Here is a 20,317-nt window from a genome sequence, read left to right as displayed (position 1 = left end):
TAATCTACAACGTTTTATCTACGTCTGCAACATTTTGTCAACATAAGTCAGAATAAACCACAATTTGTGTTTATTTTTGTGCATTAATTGTAGAGAAATTTCTTACAAAACCGTTTTTGAAAGCATTACAAGTGATTCCGAGAGTCGTCCGTCATATGTAGAAGAGTCTGCAGGAAATAAAGTTTAGAAGGATATCAAGAGTGAACCTATGTAATGAGAAAACTCTTTTGGCTTATTTCAGAAAAACTTATGGAAAAAGAGAATGATCAAGCACACTTTAACCAGTTCCATCAGCAACAAAAATTTGAAATCTGAGGTGAATTGATCAAAAGTGAATTTTTTAAAAGTAAAACTGTAATTATTAATATCTACAAACACTAAAACTAAAATAACTCTGTTACAAGAACAAATTTTTTTGGTTTTTTGAAAAGGGCAGGCGTTGTAGAATTTTTATTTATGAACCGATTTCAAAAATTGAAAAATTGATTTAAATGACTTTTAATTACGACTAATATTTAATTTTAAGCTGATGATTTTAGAATGTTTCTAAATGTCTAGTATATTTTGAGCGATATACAACTTTCTTATTTTAAATTGGGAGCCGCATGAGTTTTTAAGATTTGCGAATTTCACCGCATTTCTAACGATTTCTCAAATATTAACCGTAGGATTTCGCTAAAACTTTCCTGTTTGATGTATTTGAAGCTCTACTTTGCGAATACAGCCTTAAAAACAGCTTGTTTATAGCAAAATCCATTTAAGTTTAAATTTAATGAGTATTCAACGAGATTAGCGGATTTCACCTACATTTCTATCGATTTTTCAAAAATTAACAGTTGAATATCGCTAAGATTTTACTATTTGATTGATTTAAAGCTCTATTTTACAAATACAGCCTTCCAAACCGTTTGTCGATAGCAGAAATGGTTATTTAGCTGCAAATACATGTCATTTTTCGACGAGTTTTGTAGATTTCATGCACATTTCTGTCAATTTCTCCATAATCAACCGTTGGATCTTGCTGAAAATTTGGTATTTGACGTATTTAGATCTCTACTTTCCAAATACAGCCTTCAAAACCGTCATTTAGCTGCAAATATGTCATTTTTTGATCAGTTTTGTAGGTTTCATGCATATTTCTGTCAATTTCTTCATAATTAGCCGTTAGATCTTGTTGAAAACGTGCTATTTGATGTATTTCGACCTCTACTGTGCTAATACAGCCTCAAAAATTATCTACCGTTTGTACAAATCGTCATTTCGCTTTCGACGAATTTTGTGGATTTGATGCACATTTCTGCCGATTTCTCCATAATTAACCGTTGGTTATCGCTCAAACTTTACTATTTGATGTACTTTAAGCTCTACTTTTTGAATACGGCCTTAAAAACTGCTTGTCTATAGCTGAAATCGTCATTTAATTTCAAATTTATTGAGTTTTTAAGATTTGCGAATTTCACGCGCATTTCTAACGATTTCTCAAAAATTACCCGTAGGATTTCGCTAAAACTTTCCTGTTTGATGTATTGGAAACTCTACTTTGCGAATACAGCCTTAAAAACCGCCCGTCTATAGCAGAAATTGTCATTTAGCTTCAAATTTAAGCGATTTTTCGACAAATTTTTTGGACTTTTCTCTCGATTTCTCCATAATTAACCGTTGGATTCTGCTAAAAACTTGAAAAATTCATTAACTAGTGATAACAGATAAAATACGGAGTTACTCGGGCACGATAAGATTGTAAAGTTTAGTAAATAAATGTAAGAAAGTGTCAATAATTAGCCATATATTTTTATATAATGTACACAGTACAATACAGTGCTAGCTATCTACGAAAAGACCTTTTTGTCAGATGATCTATAAGCCTGACACTTAAGTAATACTTATCTAACTTAAACTTTAGAATTAGTATAATTATAGAAAAGGACAGTATGTTACAACATGATATACACAGACATCAGTCATATCAAAACATAAAGTAAGTAGGGTTGCATTTTGAACAGTTTCCATTTTGAGTCAAAATTTACATCACCTAAACTGAGCCTCCACAATTTTTACAGTAACTCAAAACCCTAATCCGCATACAACAATAAAAATTAATTGGAAAAGAGTCATTCTTAAAATAACTATGGAATTCGTATATATATCAGCTACTTTCTTACATAACAATTTGCCATTTACAAATCACAATACCATTAGAAAAGTCATCGTTGCACCATCCAGTGTTCACCCAACTGTGGCAAGAGATAATTTAAAATTAAGTTTTTCACTAAACCATCTATGTATACATCAGTCAACGTAAGAAAATGGTATAAAAAGAATTACACTATGTCTTAATATTATTAATTATCTATGGGTATTTCAGCTAGCTACTTGATAAATGTGTAAATGTGAATATGGCACCAGTTTTTAAACTGCACTTTATTTATTGTACCTATACAATATATAACAGTACAGGCGTCCCAGATCAAAGTATTAGATTTCTTATGTTGGTCAGCCTGTTTTTGTAATCGTGAAATCATATATTGAAAGCTCTCGGTTAAATTACTGATTGCGTTTTTTTTTATATACAACATACATACACATTAACTTACACATTCCTATCAAACAACCAGTTTAAGTTTCTAGAAACCAAATTTTTTCAATACTGATATTTTACATTATTTGTCATACATGCACTTAACATTTTTGTTCTTTTGTATAAACACAACTCTTCAAATTTTCACACTCTCAAATGTTATCGCACAACCTTTTATATACATCAGATATAGTTAAAGCTATCTTCTCTAATACAATAAAAGACGAAACAGTGCAGCCACTCACTAAAAATCCCTGCCCAAAAGAGATTTTCCCAACTGATTGGCACAGTCTGAATGGTCACCGCTCCTTACTAACTAAACTAAATAAAATAAATAATTAAAATAATAATAACAGTAGAAACTTAAGTATAAACTTAAACAGCAATATCTAACAATTAATTCTGTACAAATCTTACTGATATATAAACATTCTTCAACTGTATGAAATGAATTGTACACTGACCAAATAAATAATAGTAAATAAAGTATTGCTACAATATGGTGCTTCTTCCTTATTTTGTTAATATTGAGACACCTTTTGAGATTCAAAAAACTGAAACAAACGTGATGAAGATAACTTTGGTAAAATCGTGGCGCCGGGACAATTGCGCCCTTTCCAAAACCGCACAAAACTGAAGTAGCAAGTTATGGCACACTCATGAGGGTGGTGTTCGATTGTTGGTTTAAGAAAGCCGCATTCGCCCCCACCCCAAACTCAAAACCAAGAATTTCAACCAAAGAGCAGCTAGGCGTTATAAAAATCGGACCGTGTTAGAGAGAATTACAAACAGAAATTTGGTTATTTGGAAGCGCCTGTGTTGATTGTCTAACTCTAAACTGGTGTAAACTGATCAGTCGTGCAGTAATATTGCTAAAGCTTGTATGTAGGTAACACCAAACATGGATTTGTGCAAAAACAACACTGATTCCTCCTTCCCGCGTTTCTCACGACAAATCAATATGAAAACACTTTACTGAACACTTTTAATTTTTTGCTTTATGTTCATGGAGATTAAATAAATTAATTAGTACGGCGATAAGAGATGTAGATGTGGAACAAACTTTAGTTGACCATTAAGGTGTGAGATTCCATGGGGGCGGCGGAGTCGTAGAGGGTGTCCGTGTCTTGGGTTGGCTCTCCTTGGAGCTGGCATTGATTCGTTAGGGTGCCGGCGCCGCAGTCGCAGAAGAATCTGTGGAGAAAAGTTCACACTTTAATCATTGATAAATAAATAATAAAATTGAGAGGAAAAATCGGCGGTTCATGGAATATTATGGAACGAGGGAGTAAAATAGTTTTATATTCTAAAGAAAAAATCGATTAAATAACAAGTGGGTCCAGAAATTTAAATAATATAATAAATTAAATATTTTGTAAAATATCAAGTTTAAATTGTTTTTTATTAGAAAGTAAAACGTTTCATTCCACCTTTTTTGTATCTGTCATGATAACTCTTAGGTAAGTGGAACAGAACGTTTTACTTTCCAATCAACATAAAGTGTTTAATAGAATTTTTTTGAAATATAAACTTGACTTCCTCTGTAATTCTAAAAAAATCAAACAATTCTGAATAGTTCAAACTTGATAATTAAAAGTTTAGAATTAATAAAAAGATTGCAATTTTCCGAAAAGAAATTTGTATAATTATGACAGTTCTTATTCTTCGATTATTAAAAAAATTCAAAAGATGATAAGCGCCAAATTTACACTGCGGCTATGTTATTGGCGAGTTAATTTTTGAGAACTCTTGTAATTCCGAAAAAATATCAAATATGAACTGTCACATTTGTTAAACTGTCAGTAAATTCACTAATAAAATAGTTTTTGTTATTTCATTATAATCGTTATATTTTGCGATTAGTAAAAAACTAAAATTGCTCCTTTGTAAATCGGTAAATTCTCTGCAGGAAAAATGACGTAAAGAAGGTTAACAATTTTTGTTTACATTATAAAATCCTTATTTTTTTTTCAAAATTAGTCAACGACTGAAAAGTATTTTAACAGTAAGAATTTGTGCAAGTTTGGAAAAAAAATTAAGTTTTTGTAGCATAGAAATTACTTGTGGAAATTAATATTAAAAAATAGATCAAATTTTTGCCTAAATTTCCCAGATGAACTGTCATTTTCACTATTAATTAGTATTACATTATACATATTTATTTTTATCAAATTTTAAATTACAAAATTTTCGAAATTGTTTATTAAAACACAAGATTTTGATGTTCTAGCATTTCGAATATTTAATTTTTTTTATTTTATTTTATTATTTTTTTTAAGTTATTCAGAACTGACTAAGAAAATACAGTAGAACCTCGAATTATCCGTGCCTCTCGAATAACTGAAAAACAGATAATCAAAGTTTTTTTATAAACTTAAAAAAAAAGATCTACAAGGTGTCTATAAATGTTTCTAGTATCAAGAGTGGCTTTGAAATGTCAAAGAAATTTGCCGCTCATTACAAACGTGGGGTAGATTTTTTAAACTGACATTTGTAGTGAACCTCAATCACGGAGCAGAGTAAGTTTTGAAAAAAAAAGCTGTTGTATTTGAAACCTGAAAGTCATAAACTTGGACACAAAACGTCGTTGATGTAAATGATATTATATATAATTTTCAAGATAGTTATATTCACTATGAAAACAAAGCGGCAAAATGGTACATGTCAGGAATTCCAGAGCCACCCTTGATGCTAAAAACATTTATAAACACCTTGTATTTTTTACACCTTACAGTTTCTTGGATTCTCCAAAAATTTCGTAGAATTATTCAAGAACTGTGGTTTTCCTTCAGATTTTCTAGAACTACATACAATTTTCTTATTGTAATTTCTTTCGAAGTTGTTAAATTTTATTGATTTTGACGTTTTTGATGACAGATGATTTCTAATAAACTTTTTTTAAATAAGTAATGGGGAACAATCGTAGATAAAACGTTGTAAGGTACACGTTTAAAAAGTCTATTCATGGTACTCGTGGCTATTAGAACAGTGTTTTAAATCACTCATGCAATAAAAAACTCAAAAATCGCCAACAGTTCGAAAAAAAATTAAAATTAAAATTCTGTTTTGATGCTCTTATAAATAAACAATTTATTTATTTTTTTTTGAGAAGAATCATTTAACTGAAAAAATTCAACATCTCCTAAGGTCAAAATTTTAGAAAGCGAAGTAACATTATGAATTTTAGAAAAGACAGAAATTTGCTTGTAATTTTAAGATTAGAGAAATCGATTGCTCATATACAGGGTGATTTTTAAAAAGCGGCAGGCGTTGTGGAACTTTTATTTATGAACCGATTTCAAAAATTAAAAAAACAAATTAAATGGTTTTTAATTTACTATAAACTGATGATTTTAGAATTTTTTTAAATGTTTTAGTATCTTTTGGGCGATATTCAACTTTCTTATTTTAAATTGGCACCCAGATTTTTTTTTGCATAATTTGAAAAATATTAATTTTCTTGATTAAGAAATGTGTAATATGTTCTACTTTTACAAAAAACATTTTTAAAAAAATTATCAAAATTGAAAAAATAGGCAAGAAAAGTTGGGGTCAATTAGAAAAAAACGGGATGGCGTTTCAACAGTATTTTAATTAAATTAGGTAGATGTTTTTTCTTATTTGTAATTACTATTGTCTTTTCTTATCAATAATTTTAAAAAAGATTGCCAATCCTTTCTGTTATTTGCTGCTTTTAGACAATGTGTTATTTGACAGCACGCACCTAGATTTTATTAACTTTTATTGCCTAAATTTTTTCATTTTTGATAATTTTTTAAAAAATATTACACAAATCTGAATCAAGAAAATTAATATCTTCCAAATTATGAAAAAAAAAATATGGGTGCCAATTTAAAATAAGAAAATTGAATATCGCCCAAAAGATACCAAGACATTTAGAAAAATTCTAAAATCATCAGTTTATAGTAAATTAAAAACCTTTTAATTTGTTTTTGAAAATTTTGAAATCGCTTGCCGATTTTTAAAAATCACCCTGTAAATTAAAAAACAAACTGAAAAAAATTAAAAAAACTGAAAAGTAGAATATTACATACAGGGTGTTTTTGAAATGCATGTACAAAATAGTTCTGCGCTATTCCAGAAGGAGTATGAAGTCTGAAAAACCAATTTTAACATCAAAAACTGACAAGTGAAAATTAGCACCAATCCACGTAGTTTCTACACCACTGGCAAAAAACGCACCTGAATTGACTCGTTTCCTAAGCAACCAGCAACTCGATTTTTTCTTCATTTTTAAATCAGTGGCGCACAAGCAAATTTATTGAAATTTTTGTGTAAATTTTATCTCGAAGACAAAAAGACTGAGAAAAATTAATGTAAATTTTAAATACAGTTGGACTTGAACTTGAACTTGTTGGACTTGAACCACCTGCCCAAAAAAAAAACGAGTTATAGCGACTCCTTTACAGTTATAAATATAATTTTGTGAAAAAAAGCTAATTAAAGCATTTTATTGCAAAACAACAAAGACAAAACATTTGCAAGATGTATCAGTTTGTTCCATATGGAAACTGAACCAATAACAAAATCTTGTGCTAAATTCAAATTCCTGTTCCACAAAACTTTTTTTTTTCAATCAACTAATGAAGGTGAATACATAATCATTATTCGAGTAATCGAGGTCCGACTGTATTAATGTAGACAATTATAAAAACTCCAACTCGACTAGAAAACCCAGCCCTAATAAAGTGTGACGAAGTATGGATTTCCTGCTCTAAAATGGCGAAAATCCATAACTCACGACCGCGACTTGTGCAGCTGCCAAAATGGCCGAAATATGACTATAAAAAGCGAAACTATTTAACATAGATTCCAATGTAGGTAGAAACATTTGTATAACAATAAAACCGCTTATTATTTATCAACAAAACAGTAAAACAAAGAATTTACATAAACGTGTGTACTCACCTATCATGTCTTATAAACTCCACATCATGTCCAGCGTGACAGGTCTTGATACAATTAACGCAAATAGCGTTACGATCTGTCGTGTTGCACGTTTGACATCTATAGAAGTCGTGCATGGGAAATGACGTATAACTTGATATCTTGTATAAACACTGTCCATTAGCCACAGCCTTTTCCACCGCGTCTTGGTTATTGAAAATTTTGTTACCTCGAACTATAGGTTGTACACCACTAGCTAAACACAAACCGCCGAACCGGTTATTAAAAATTTGATTTGATTCGAGCGTCGCGGTCGCGTTATTGGTGATTTCCACCCCCGCCGCCAGACCGTCAAAGATTCGATTACGTCTCAAGATGGGGTGACTCTGCGTCGAGATTAGCACCCCCGCCTGGGCGTTTCTAAAGATGTCGTTCTCTTCCAATATTCCTTTGCCCCCGTTAAAAATACAAATGCCGCCGTCGCGCCCGTCGAATATCTTGTTGCGTTTCAATGTAGGATTCGAGTCGGTCTTGATCCACACTCCGGCCATCGCGTTGTCGAAGATCTCGTTTTGCTCCAACAACCCCAAGCCGCCGTTGTAGACCAACACGCCGCCGTTCTGTCCGCCCCAGATTTTGTTGCCTCGGATCACCGGGTTGCTCCCGGTCCTGATCTGCACCCCTGAGTATAAATGGTTGAAAATGTCGTTGTCTTCGAGCTTGCCGTGGCCGTTGTCGTAGAAATACACCCCCACTTGCTTGCCCGAGTGGATGCGGTTGCGTCGCAGCACCGGCGAACTGCCCGTCGTGATCCACACCCCCGCCAACGTGTTCGCGTACACCTCGTTCTCCTCGATCAACCCTTGGCCTTTCTCGTGGACGTAGATGCCGCCGTGTTGGCCGTGGTGGATCTTATTATGACGCACGATCGGGTCACTATTAGTCCTTATTTGGATCCCCGCCAGGGCGTTGCCGTATATGTTGTTGTGCTCGATTAACCCGCGCCCTTCGCCGAATATGTAAACACCCCCTTGATGCCCGTTGTAGATTTCATTGCGGCGGATCGTGGGGTTGCTGTTTGAAGTTATCCAAACCCCGGCGAAGTTGTTCGAGTGGATTTTGTTGTCGATGAATTGACCGAGACCATTTTCGTGGACGTAAATACCACCAGTTTGCCCGTGATGGATCTCGCATTGGACCACGGTGGGGTTCGCGCCGGCTTTCACCTCGAAACCGGCTATTCGGTTGTTGTGGATGTCGTTGGCTTCGAAATATCCCTAAAAGAACATCGTTAACATCCACGCTCTGAGCCGCACAGTGGGCAACTTGCGTGCTTCTGGTTGAACGAAAATCGTAAAATCGACATTTTTTATCGAGCTGTAATTAACACAGATACAAGTTCTAGTTGGGCTCCACATATTGTCTTAATTTCAGAATTATTCTCCAAGTCATTGAAACATTAAGGGCCTTTAAATTCGCTAAAATCGCATGATTTTATTCGCGCTGTTTATGCACAAAATTGCAATATAATCTGAGTTTTCATCTGATGAACAAATAAATATTTTAGAAATACACTTTTTTTAGATATTTTAAAATTTTAAATCAAATTTACGTTTTGATCTTTCTGAAAATCGAATAAAAGTGTTTCCATGCGCTCGGTGGCATTAGTATATAGTTTATAATATTTTTTTTATATAGCTTTGTTTTATGTATTTTTATATAGTGATAACATTTCTCTTTTTATACCTACAAACATATATAAAATAAATAAATGTGTATGAGTTTAATTTAATATATTTATAATTTATAAATAATGTAAAATAAAATTTTGCGTCGCTGTCATCCTATTTCTAACTAATATTTCGGAAAAAGGAAACTTTTATATTTTATTTAATTTTTACTAATTTTCTAAGATCCTTGTAATCTTGCGCCGACTTATGATAAAAAAATATAGGTGTTCCCTTTGTAATACAATATGTGGTAATTTTACTTTACATTAAGCGAACATTTACTAGCTACAAATCATACCCTGTACATCATTTTCTAATTAAAGAGGCGGTTTTAAAAAGGTGATAGTTTACTTGCCTTGGCAACAAAATTTCATTTTTTTTCTCACCTGTTAGCTAAAATTATAAATAATTCTTCTTTGTTATGCAATTTTTTTTAGATAAATGACGATTTATAATTTGCAATTTTCAATGTACAATTTGGGTAGAAAATTATTATTATTAATATTGATAGGCACTTGCGTTCAATTCGTTTTATATGCTCATTTTTATCCCTAAAATTTTAAATTCCCATCATTTCTACGTTTTGCGAAAACCATTTTGGGCCACCTGTATATGGGATATTCTGTAAGTTTTTTATCATTTCTACTCTATAAAAAAAGATTCTGCGAATTTTTTCAATTTTTTGTTCCTAGCCCAAAGCAAGTCGTAAATTTTTCCAAAAAATGGCTTTTATATGTTTAAATACCTATAACTTTTTCAAAAATTGACCTATGGGACTTTTTTTTCAAATTTTTTGTTTTGAAATGTACTTTTCAGAAAAAAATACAAAAAAATATAAGATGATAAATTTAATAAAAAATTTTATTTGAGAATAATTGTTATTTTCTCGAAGTTAGCCATTTTATATTTTTTATTTTATTTTTCAAAAAAAACAACTTAATTTATACTTTCATTCTTTCATAACAACTAGGATTCAAATTTAATAAATTAATTAGATCGATAAGCTAGGGCATGACAATTGCAGAATTATCTACAGCCAGTTTACTTAACCCACGCCAATATGTTTTGTTATAAGTCAACGGCTCTTTAATATTGTGAACAAAAAATATGTAAAATATTTAAACGACAGAGAAGAAAGTAATAAATGATTTGGTGCATTACTTTTAAAATTATTAATTATGTAAATTAACATTCAATAATTTTAAAAGTAATGCACCAAATATATATATCTATATATAATATATATGTAATATATCGCGACCTGAGAACTATAAGGTTCTAACTAACATTTGCATTAAATTGATCCAGTGTTCACGTTATCAGTGATATCTGTTTAATTTATTAAGCATTATTTAAAAATTCGTTTTATATGCTCATTTTTATCCCTAAAATTTTAAATTCCCATCATTTCTACGTTTTGCGAAAACCATTTTGGGCCACCTGTATATGGGATATTCTGTAAGTTTTTTATCATTTCTACTCTATAAAAAAAGATTCTGCGAATTTTTTCAATTTTTTGTTCTTAGCCCAAAGCAAGTCGTAAATTTTTCCAAAAAATGGCTTTTATATGTTTAAATACCTATAACTTTTTCAAAAATTGACCTATGGGAAAATGGCAGGATCTATTAAAATTATTTTGGCTTGTTAAAATATTAACTCACTTCATTTTTATACATGATAGAAAGTGTTTAAAAAAATCGCAAAACAGACAATTTAAATTTTCACAAAAAATCACTTAGAACCTTATAATTCTCACATCCCGATATATTCAACATAAGTTCTAGTCATTATATTTGTAAACTGAAATTATAAATCAAGTATATAACCCTGTAAAATCGATTAATTGCATTTATTTTATTGTATAAACAAAGCTTTTAGAAAAAATAAAAAAAAATTAAATAAAAATTAAAAAATCGTCCCACTCTCGGATATGCGGGAATAATCGCAGGATTAATTAATGTTTTATTTGATAAAATGAAATAAAAAATGGTGAACTTCGAGAAAATAACAGTTTTTCTCAAAAAAAGTGAAAATTTCATTAAACTTATCTTAATTTTTTTTTGAATTTTTTTTATGAAAAGTACTTTTAAAAACAAAAATTTTGAAAAAAAAAAACGTCCATTTTTTGGAAAATTTCAAAATTTTTTCTGAGTTGAGAACAAAAATTTGAAAAAATTCTGAGAACTGTTTTTCATAGAGTACAAAAAGGTAAAAAACTTAGCCAAACCGAAAAGGGTCGGGGTCAAAAGTGGTCGATTTGGTATGAAATATCCCTTATACATAAACATATTTTAATTTTGATTTTTCGAGAATTATTAATTAGATTTTTATATATTTTTTCTAATTCTTCAAGTTAATTTTTTTCCCTATAATAAAATTAAGCAGGTAAAAACATGTGAAGTCTGAAAATTTCAACTAATTATGTCAAGCCGTTTCTTTATGATTTTCGTTCAACCGGAAGCATGCAAGTTGCCCACTGTGCGCCGTTTCCCTTTCAACTCACCATTCCGCTATCAAAAGTGAAAATCCCCACATCTCTCCCGTGATGTATGTGATTCCTACGCATAATCGGATTAGCGTTGTTCTTCACCCAAATCCCCGCCAACGCATTCCTACTGATTTCATTATCTTCGTAGGTCCCCTGCGCGAAATCGGTCACATACAAGCCCACGTTTTCACAATCGCTTATATCACAATGACGAATGATAGGATTCGCACCAGTTCCACTGACACACACAGCTGCTCCAACTGTAAAACGCAATCAATCAAGGAATCGAGAGCATAATCGATACGTACCCACTGAAGTACTTCTAATGATACAGTGGTCTATTGTAGGACTGCAATTCTCGCCGACTTCCAAACAGTAATGTTTATGATGAGGTACGGTGGAAGTAACGTCCGGTGAAAACTTTAACGTTAGATGGCCGCAGTACGCATTCTTAGCTCCTTCGACGAACATTACGGTGGATTCGGACTCTCGCTCCAGGATGACCGACTCGGCCACGTTTCCGGGGGCAGCGCCTGAAGAGAAGATTGGGGTTAGAAAGTGCGATATGCAATTTAATGTGATTTTTCAAGACTATTTTAGGAGTCCCTGGATTCCCCAAGGATTTTGTTTGTCCTACAAAGTCCAGACGTTATCTAGGATCCCATAGTATGCAGAATTCACTAGAATTTAAAAGGAATACTTTAGAATCGTTAGGGCTATTGGATGTTCTGCGACTTTTCTGCATTTTCTTGAATTTTCCAAGGATTTTGTAGATTTTTGGACATTTAAGAACTCTATTCTCTTCGATTTCTCTCAAAATTCTTTGGAGTTCACAGATAACTCTAATTCCAGTTTATTAGAAAAAATATTAGGAGTTTCTTAGATCTTTTAACGTTTCCTAAGATATTAGAATAGGTTCTGTAGAAACGCCATTTCCCTAAATTCTCCAAGGATTTTGGGTTCCTTAAGAGTTCTAGAGATTCATTAGATTCTCTTTCAAAAATTTTCCCTAAAAATATCTCGAATTTACTAAGATTTTCCAAGATTTACTGGGAATATTTCGTAACGCCTGCCTGATTTTTTTTTGATTTTTTATCATTCCCTGAATTCTCGAAGGATTTTGTCAAATCTTTGGGACCTCTAAAGACTTTTAAGGGACTCTAACTTCTCTAAGGTTTTCTTTAGATTGATTGGAGTTCCACAAAATACTCCAATTCTAAAAATTTCTTCTTCAGAATCTACGTACTAAAAGAAATCTTTTTTACATTTTTCTCCAGACTCTCCACGATTTTGTAGAATTCTATAGAATTGTAAGATTTTCTACAGGATTTACAATGATTATTTGGCAATCCATGGTCGGAAATTCTGGAATCCCCAAAACTTTTGAACATTTTCTTGGATTTTCCAAAGATATTTGATTTAGTTTCTTTCGAATTTCAATTTTTTTAGACTCGATAGGCAATTTTCCAGAACTCTCAACAGTGCTCTACGATTCTCTAATTCTAATTTCTTCGAAATGTTTTCTCTGCAAAATTTCGGATTTAGAGGGACTAATTGAGATTCTGAACAAGTTTATAAGATTTCAACATTTCTCTAAATCCTCCAAGGATTTTGTAGAATTCCTCGACACTTTTAGGGACTCTTTAGATTATTTGGACTCTTTAGATTATTTTTTATTTTCCCGAGAAACTGCTAAAGATTTCCAGGATTTATTCGGGAAATTGTCTGATATTCTGCTCCTAGACTTTTCAGCATTTCTCCAGATTTTCTACGGATTTTGTAAAACTTTTTAGAACTTCTTCATACTTTAGAGTCTTCGATATTCTAGGATTCCCATATAATTCAAGGACCTCTACAAGCCACTAATTCTAATTTTTATGAAATGTTTGAGATTCTGGAGAAGTCTGTAACATTTGTCTAATTTTCCTAAGATTTTTCAGCATTCTTTAGAACTTTCAGGGACTCTTTAGATTACCTCCTATTTTCTCCAAAAAAAGCTAATAATTTCCAGGATTTATTCGGGAAGCTCCCAGATTTCACAAAATGTCTCCAGATTCTCTACGGATTTTGAAAACTGTTTAGAATTTCTTGGTATTTTTAGGGAGCACGATTTTCCAGGATTCCCATAAAATTCAAGGATCTTTACAAGCCACTAATTCTATTATTTTTTTGAAATGTTTGAGATTCTGAAGGAGTTTGTGAGACTTTTCAACATTTCTCCGAATTTTCCAGGGATTTTGTAGAATTCCTTGAAACTTTTAAGGACTCTTTAGATTATATTGTATTTTCTTCTGAGAAATTTCCAGAATTTATTCGGGAACCTCCCAGACTTCTCAGCATTTCTCCAGATTCTTCAAGGATTTTGTAGAACTTTTTAGAATTCCTTGCTAATTTTAAGGAGTCTACGATTTTACAGGCTTCCAGGATTTCCAGGTTCACTACAAATCTCCATTTCTAATTTCTTTGAAATATTTTATCTACAATCTTTCAGATTTAGAGGAATTACTTGAGATTCTTTTCTATGAATTCTCCCAGGATGTTGTAGAATTCCTCGGCATTTTTAGGGACTCTTTAGATTATCTTCTATTTTTCTCGAGAAACTGCTAGCAATTTCCAGGATTTATTCTGGAAGCTCCTGGATTTCTCAACATTTCTACAGATTCTCTATGCATTTTTTACAATTTCTTGGTATTTTACGATTTTCCATAATTCCTATATAATTCGACGATCTCTACAAGCCACTAATTCTATTTTTTTTTAATGTTTAAGATTCTGGAGGAGTTTGGAAGACTTTTCAACATTTCTCTGAATCTTCCAGGGATTTTGTATAATTATATACTTTTAATAATTATTTAATTAATATATATTTATTAATATATATATATTATTAATTATATATTATTAATTATATATTATTAATTTAAATATAATTATATAATTGTATACTTTTAGGGACTCTTTAAATTATCTTGTATTTTTTTCGAGAAACTGCTAGGAATTTCCAGGATTTATTCGGAAAGCTCCCAGACTTCTTAGCATTTCTTCAGATTCTCGAAGGATTTTGTACAACTTTATAAAATTTCTTGGCATTTTTAGGAAGTCTACGATTTTCCAGGATTCCTGACATCAGCAAGTCTACAAGTCTCTAATTCAATTTCCTTAAAATGACTTTTTAAATTATCTTCTATTTTCCTCGAAAAACTGCCAGCAATTTCCAGGATATTTATTCTGGAAGCTCCTCGACTTCTCAGCATTTCTCTAGATTCTCCAAGGATTCTGTAGAACTCGTCAGAGTTTTATGGAAGTTGAGAGATTCCCTAGAATCCCCCAGTTTTTTTCTCCTAGAGTATTCAGAAGTTCCGGAGTTTCTAAAACCGTTTGGATTCCCCGAGGATTCTGTAGAAATCTCGGGACTTTTACGGACTCACTTGCCGAATTCTTGAAAACCCAATAAGCATTTGTAGTTACTTACGACGCAGCTTAAAATTAATTATCCTACAACAGGTAACTTAGCAAATATTTAGCAACATAAAAAGTGGTCATTAAAAGGCAGTTCAAAATTGAAATATTTTAGATGCTCAATGCGTGGTGCCACTTGATATTCAATTATCCAAGACTTAATTATCTCGAAAATCAAATATTAACAGACATTGGAAGTCAATTACTTGTCCTAAGCAAACGTTTAATCACGCAAATTTCACAAGAAATTCGTCTGGACCGGAATAAACATTTCCAGTTGAAAACCGCCAACACAAGGTCGTTGTTGGCCATGCCTGTCGCCCGGTCTATTACAACATGTTTAGAATGCGTGACCTGATGCGACACAACATCCATCTTCCACTATGCAAATGCCAGAATTTGATCTACGCGTCAAAAGTACTCACCGATCAACGCAATATCAGAATCGTCGATAACTAGGAATTCTCCTCGATAAGTTCCAGCGTGGAGAAAAATTAAAGCTCCCTGATTAGTGCCTTCCGAATGGCCGCTAGACCCTGTCATTGATCCAGTTGTACTGTTGCTTCCACTGCGTTCGTCGGCGTAGTCCAGAGCCGCTTGGATCGTGTTGAAGTAGACAAGATTTCGTCCTTTGAACGTCAACTCTTGGTATCCAGGTCTAACATGAATGCCGCGATATAACTGTCGGAAGGATTCCTTCCAAGGATTGGCCAAATCCGACTCCTCTGGACTGACGAACTGGAATACGCACGGCGCGGGATTGAACAACGGCAAGTCGTACTCGTAGACACTCTGGTACAGACGTTTCCTGGAAAGATAATTTCAAGTTTCATTGTTAAGATCCGTTACCAGAGGACTCACCAAATCTCAGTATCATTGGCAATGGCTTGGAAACGCTTGCAGACCTGGCTGACGCGACACAAGTCTTGTTCCAGCAGGTAATTGAATATCGTGAGCAAAACTTCATCAGGAAGCTCGTACTGTAGATAATGAGCCGCCGTATTGGTACAATCTGCAAAAACAACTCAACCATCGTCTCAGCTCGCCTTTCTCCAACTCACTTTCGTACGAAGCCGAGCACGTCCGTCTGGGACGCTTCCTCGCCGGAAGCATGGCAGAAGTGTATCCTTGGGCGGGTGCCGTTGGGGTTGCCGGTGACGTTGGCGATCCGGCCGTGGCTGCGCTCGTGCTGGGGCCCGGACCGTCGTGATGGGACGGAGACTTACGTCGAAGGTCGTAGGGAGAATGATGGGCTGGAATGGCACCACCGCTGGTCCCAGGGGCCAGTGCTGAAGGCCCCCCCGAGCCCGGAGCGGCTGCCGTAGGTGCTGGAATGTTTTGGTTAGGTACAGGACAGGATGGCTCACATGGCTCTGCTGCGAAACAAGTCGAAAAGTCAGATAAAAAAATAAAGGCAGGGCGACCACGTAACAGAAAGAGATGAGGTATTTGTAAAAACCGTTACTTAAGTCCTCGTTTAAGTAACGCTTTACAAATTATCCTAAAATTAAGAGACTCTGATGGAGCTGACAGGATTTTTGCTACCGCGCGCCGCTGGTTGTTTGTAAACAACCTTGAATAAAAAAATTAACATGTTTCAAAAATACGGAGCTTTAGCTATGTTTAACTTGTTTTCAGATGTATATTTTCTTACGAGTATTTTTAGAGAGCAACTAAAGTCATGTTTCGAGTGAGTTTTGAATAAAACAAAACAAATTTCTATACATCGTTAAGACTGACCCAACCGTTTTAAAGTTGGCAAGTGAAGCATTTACAGTGCGGCTTGGCACAAATAATTGGAGAATAAGTAATTTTAAAGCAATACGAATCGGAGAATGTTCGTTTTTCCTGCCCCGGATTCCTCGAAACGCCAAAATACAGCCCTGGGATTGTCAATCTGTCAGTTCGGCGCTGCAATTTATGCAAAAACAAAAACCTGGTTTAATTGTCAATGCACAAATTTCTTTAGCGCAAAATTAAATTTACCACAATTTTAGGTACTTTTCGTTTTAAACTACTGAACAGGTGGTAATTTTTTGGGTTTGGCAACGACTATGAAGTTCGTTCAGCTCCCACATGTTCACTTTGACAGATATTTGTTTATTTAAGGTTGATTGATACATTATTTGGCATTTTTAATACGACAAAGTTGGCAACATTTCCATTTCAGAAATTGACAGTTGTCCAATTTGACGTTAAACTTGCTGCGTATTGAGGTTAGATAAAATTAGGTGCGTTCCACGTAAATATCCATTTAAAAACGAAATAGAATTTTTGCAACTTACACGGCATTTGCATCCCAAAACACAAAATTTGCAACAACTCCAAATTACACGATACGAATTATTGACGTATTTATTATATTATTATACGCAGCACTTTTTATGTGACAAAGTTGGCAGCATTTCCCTTTCAGAAATTGACATTTGTCCAATTTGACGTTAAATTTGCTGCGTATTAAACCATTTAGGTTACAAAAAATTATTGCGTTTCATGTGAAGATACCATTTAAAAAAGAAATAGAATTTTGACTCATTCGATTGATTTTGCAACCCAAAACAAAATTTGCAACTCTAAATTACACGATAAGAATTATTGATGGATTTATTATTTGCGGCACTTTTTATGTGACAAAGTTGACCACTTCCCTTATAAAAATTTACATTTGTCCAATTTGACGTTAAGTTTGCTGCATATTTAGGTTACATAAAAATAGTACGTTCGATGTGAATATGCCACTAAAAAACAAAATGGAGTTTTTACATCGTACACAATCGACTTTTGCAACCAAAAACACAATTTTCGCAACAACTCCAAATTACACGATAAAAATTATTGACTATTATTTGCGGCACTTTTTATATGACAAAGTTGGCACAATTTCCCTTATAAAACATTTGTTTAATTTGACGTTAAGTTTGCTGCGTATTTAGGTTACATAAAATTAGTGCGTTCCATGTGAAAATGCGACTTAAAATCGAAATAGAATTTTGACAGCTTCCCCGTTTGTCTTTTGCATCCCAAAACACAAAATATGCAACAACTTCAAATTACACGATAAGAATTATTGACATATTATTTGCGGCATTTTTAATATGACAAAACTGTCACCTCACCATTTCCCTTTCAGAAATTGACGTTTGCCCAATGTGACATTAAATTTACTGCCTATTTAGATTACATAAAATGTTGACAACTGACAAAACCCCCTTTGCAACAACCCCAAATTACACGATAAAACTTATTATTGACATATTATTTGCGGCACTGTCTATATGACAAAGTTGGCACCATTTCCCTTATAAAAATTGACGTTTGTCCAATTTTTGCAACAACTCCAAATTACACGATAATAATTATTGACATATTATTTGCGGGATTTTAATATGATTAAACTGTCACCATTTCCCTTTTAAAAATTGACGTTTGCCCAATTTGACTTTAAATTTACTGCGTATTAGATGACATAAAATTTTGACAACTGACAAAAACCCCCTTTGCAACAACCCCAAATTACAAGATAAGAATTATTATTGAAATATTATTTGCGGCACTTTTTATATGATAAAGTTGGCACTATTTCGCTAATAAAAATTGACAGTTCAATTTGACATTAAGTTTGGTGAGTATTTAGGTTACATCAAATTAGTGCGTTCCATGTGAACATGCCACTTAAAATCAAAGTGGAATTTTGACAATTTCAATTGTTTTTTGGATCACAAAATACAATTATTGACATATTATTTGCGGCATTTTTAATATGACGAAACTGTCACCATTTCCCCTTCAGAAATTGACGTTTGTCTAATGTGACATTAAATTCGCTGCGTATTTAGATTACATAAAACTGACAAAACCCCTTTTGCAACAACCCCAAATTACACGATGGAATTTGCAACTCTTTGACCTTGGCTGGACATTGCAACTCGACGAACTATAGTTGCTGCGAGTATTCAACTTTTTGACAAAAGCCACCCAAAACAGGTTGCCAACTTTCGAATCTTTATCGTGTAATTTGGAGCTGTAGCAATGGCGGTGTTATGTAAATTGGGCTTTGGGGGACAAAAGACGATCGTCAATATCACATGTCGCAACTAGGGTGACTTTATGCTGATGATACTGTGGCTGCGTGTTGACATGTCTTCATAGAAGTAATGCCAACAGTCAATTTGTAGTTTTAAAGTGTTGCCAACATTAGCATGAATCGGTAAATCCCCGCAGGAGAAATGGACTGTCTGCCAAAGTTATAAACCATAACAAGGATATCCGTGCAGTTAGTGCGATTTTGTGATGAGGATCCTTGAGAAATTTCCAATGTGGAACGTTTGGAGCGCTTTGTGAAAAACAGAGCCTCCTTAAAGTTATATTAAAGCGGAAATTAATGTTTGTTGTCATGATTTGGTTGGAAATTTAGATAGTGTATAAGTCGGTGGACAAATTTTTAGGGCGTTTATAGAAAAATGCGCAGAACTAGCAGAAGGATGTTGGGCATTAGAGCTGGACCGATTGGTTGCGAGCGAGGGATGGGGCTATTATGATTTGTAATTGACATTGACCCTGATCTATCTAATCTTGTGCGGCCGCCGCATTTTCGCGTGTAAAAAGTGGTCCGGCCCCTGGAATCCAAGATGGAATTTTCCAATCTCCAGGGTGGTTCCGGCAGGAATGGTGTCAGGGGGCGGCATGAAAAGCCCCCGCGGATGTTTACAAATAGAAAAGATAAAAATCGTTATCTGAAATGGTGTAGCCGGCGACTTATTTGGGTTGGTGTGTGTCGGTATATGTTTATCTGTTATGTGGGCTGCCCTGTTATTTTTATGCAGATGGGTTTGACATTTGTGTAGCCGTTTTGACAAATAAATGAGACCCGTCCCTGGTAAAACAAAACCGCCGCCAAGCCTCGAAATCGATCGGCCACGGAGGCCTCCCGTCCCGATTAAACAAGAGTTTCGAGGATTTCAGCAGGCTGGCGGGGCCCCGTTGCACGGAATCGGGTCGAAGAGCGATTTCCAGGCAGACGGCCGACTTACCAGACGTGGTTCTGGAAGGCGTGGGAATCCTGTTAGCACCCTTCCTACGGGACCTCCTCACGTACGACCTGGAGGCCGTGAAAGAGGCACTCGGCATCTTCACAAGCACTGGCACCACAGCAAA

The 20,317-nt window shown here is 33.9% G+C and overlaps 1 protein-coding gene across 2 annotated transcripts; it reads right to left on the bottom strand.

Annotated features, from left to right (window-relative positions):
- Positions 1-1,771: 1,771 nt before the first annotated feature.
- On the bottom strand, positions 1,772-20,290 carry FBXO11 (F-box protein 11). 2 transcript variants are annotated; one of them, XM_088050250.1, is made up of 8 exons: positions 20,194-20,290; positions 16,225-16,539; positions 16,025-16,175; positions 15,589-15,971; positions 12,013-12,237; positions 11,720-11,964; positions 7,508-8,763; positions 1,772-3,772 (listed from the first exon to the last, which is right to left on the bottom strand). In XM_088050250.1, exons 1-8 carry the CDS (start codon positions 20,288-20,290, stop codon positions 3,643-3,645), a joined length of 2,802 nt encoding a protein of 933 aa, XP_087906376.1. In that variant the 3' UTR covers positions 1,772-3,642. The 2 variants fall into 2 exon arrangements, with proteins under 2 accessions (XP_087906376.1, XP_087906377.1); XM_088050251.1 differs by having other exon boundaries at positions 16,225-16,491.
- Positions 20,291-20,317: the final 27 nt, after the last annotated feature.

Source organism: Gnatocerus cornutus, chromosome 1 (assembly GCF_029298725.1).
Source record: "Gnatocerus cornutus isolate USDA-ARS CGAHR chromosome 1, icGnaCorn1.1, whole genome shotgun sequence".
Taxonomy (NCBI): Eukaryota; Metazoa; Arthropoda; class Insecta; order Coleoptera; family Tenebrionidae; genus Gnatocerus; species Gnatocerus cornutus.
This window is presented reverse-complemented; position numbering and strand designations above follow the sequence as displayed.

Bases quoted from the DNA above. Each gene is read 5' to 3' on its own strand.
- FBXO11 (XM_088050250.1), bottom strand. From the start codon at position 20,290: ATGCCGAGTGCCTCTTTCACGGCCTCCAGGTCGTACGTGAGGAGGTCC. The intron at 12,238-15,588 runs GTGAGTACTTTT...TCTTCTCTTCAG, and splicing joins TTCTGATATTGCGTTGATCG to GCGCTGCCCCCGGAAACGTG. The intron at 8,764-11,719 runs GTGAGTTGAAAG...ATGTTCTTTTAG, and splicing joins TCACTTTTGATAGCGGAATG to GGATATTTCGAAGCCAACGA.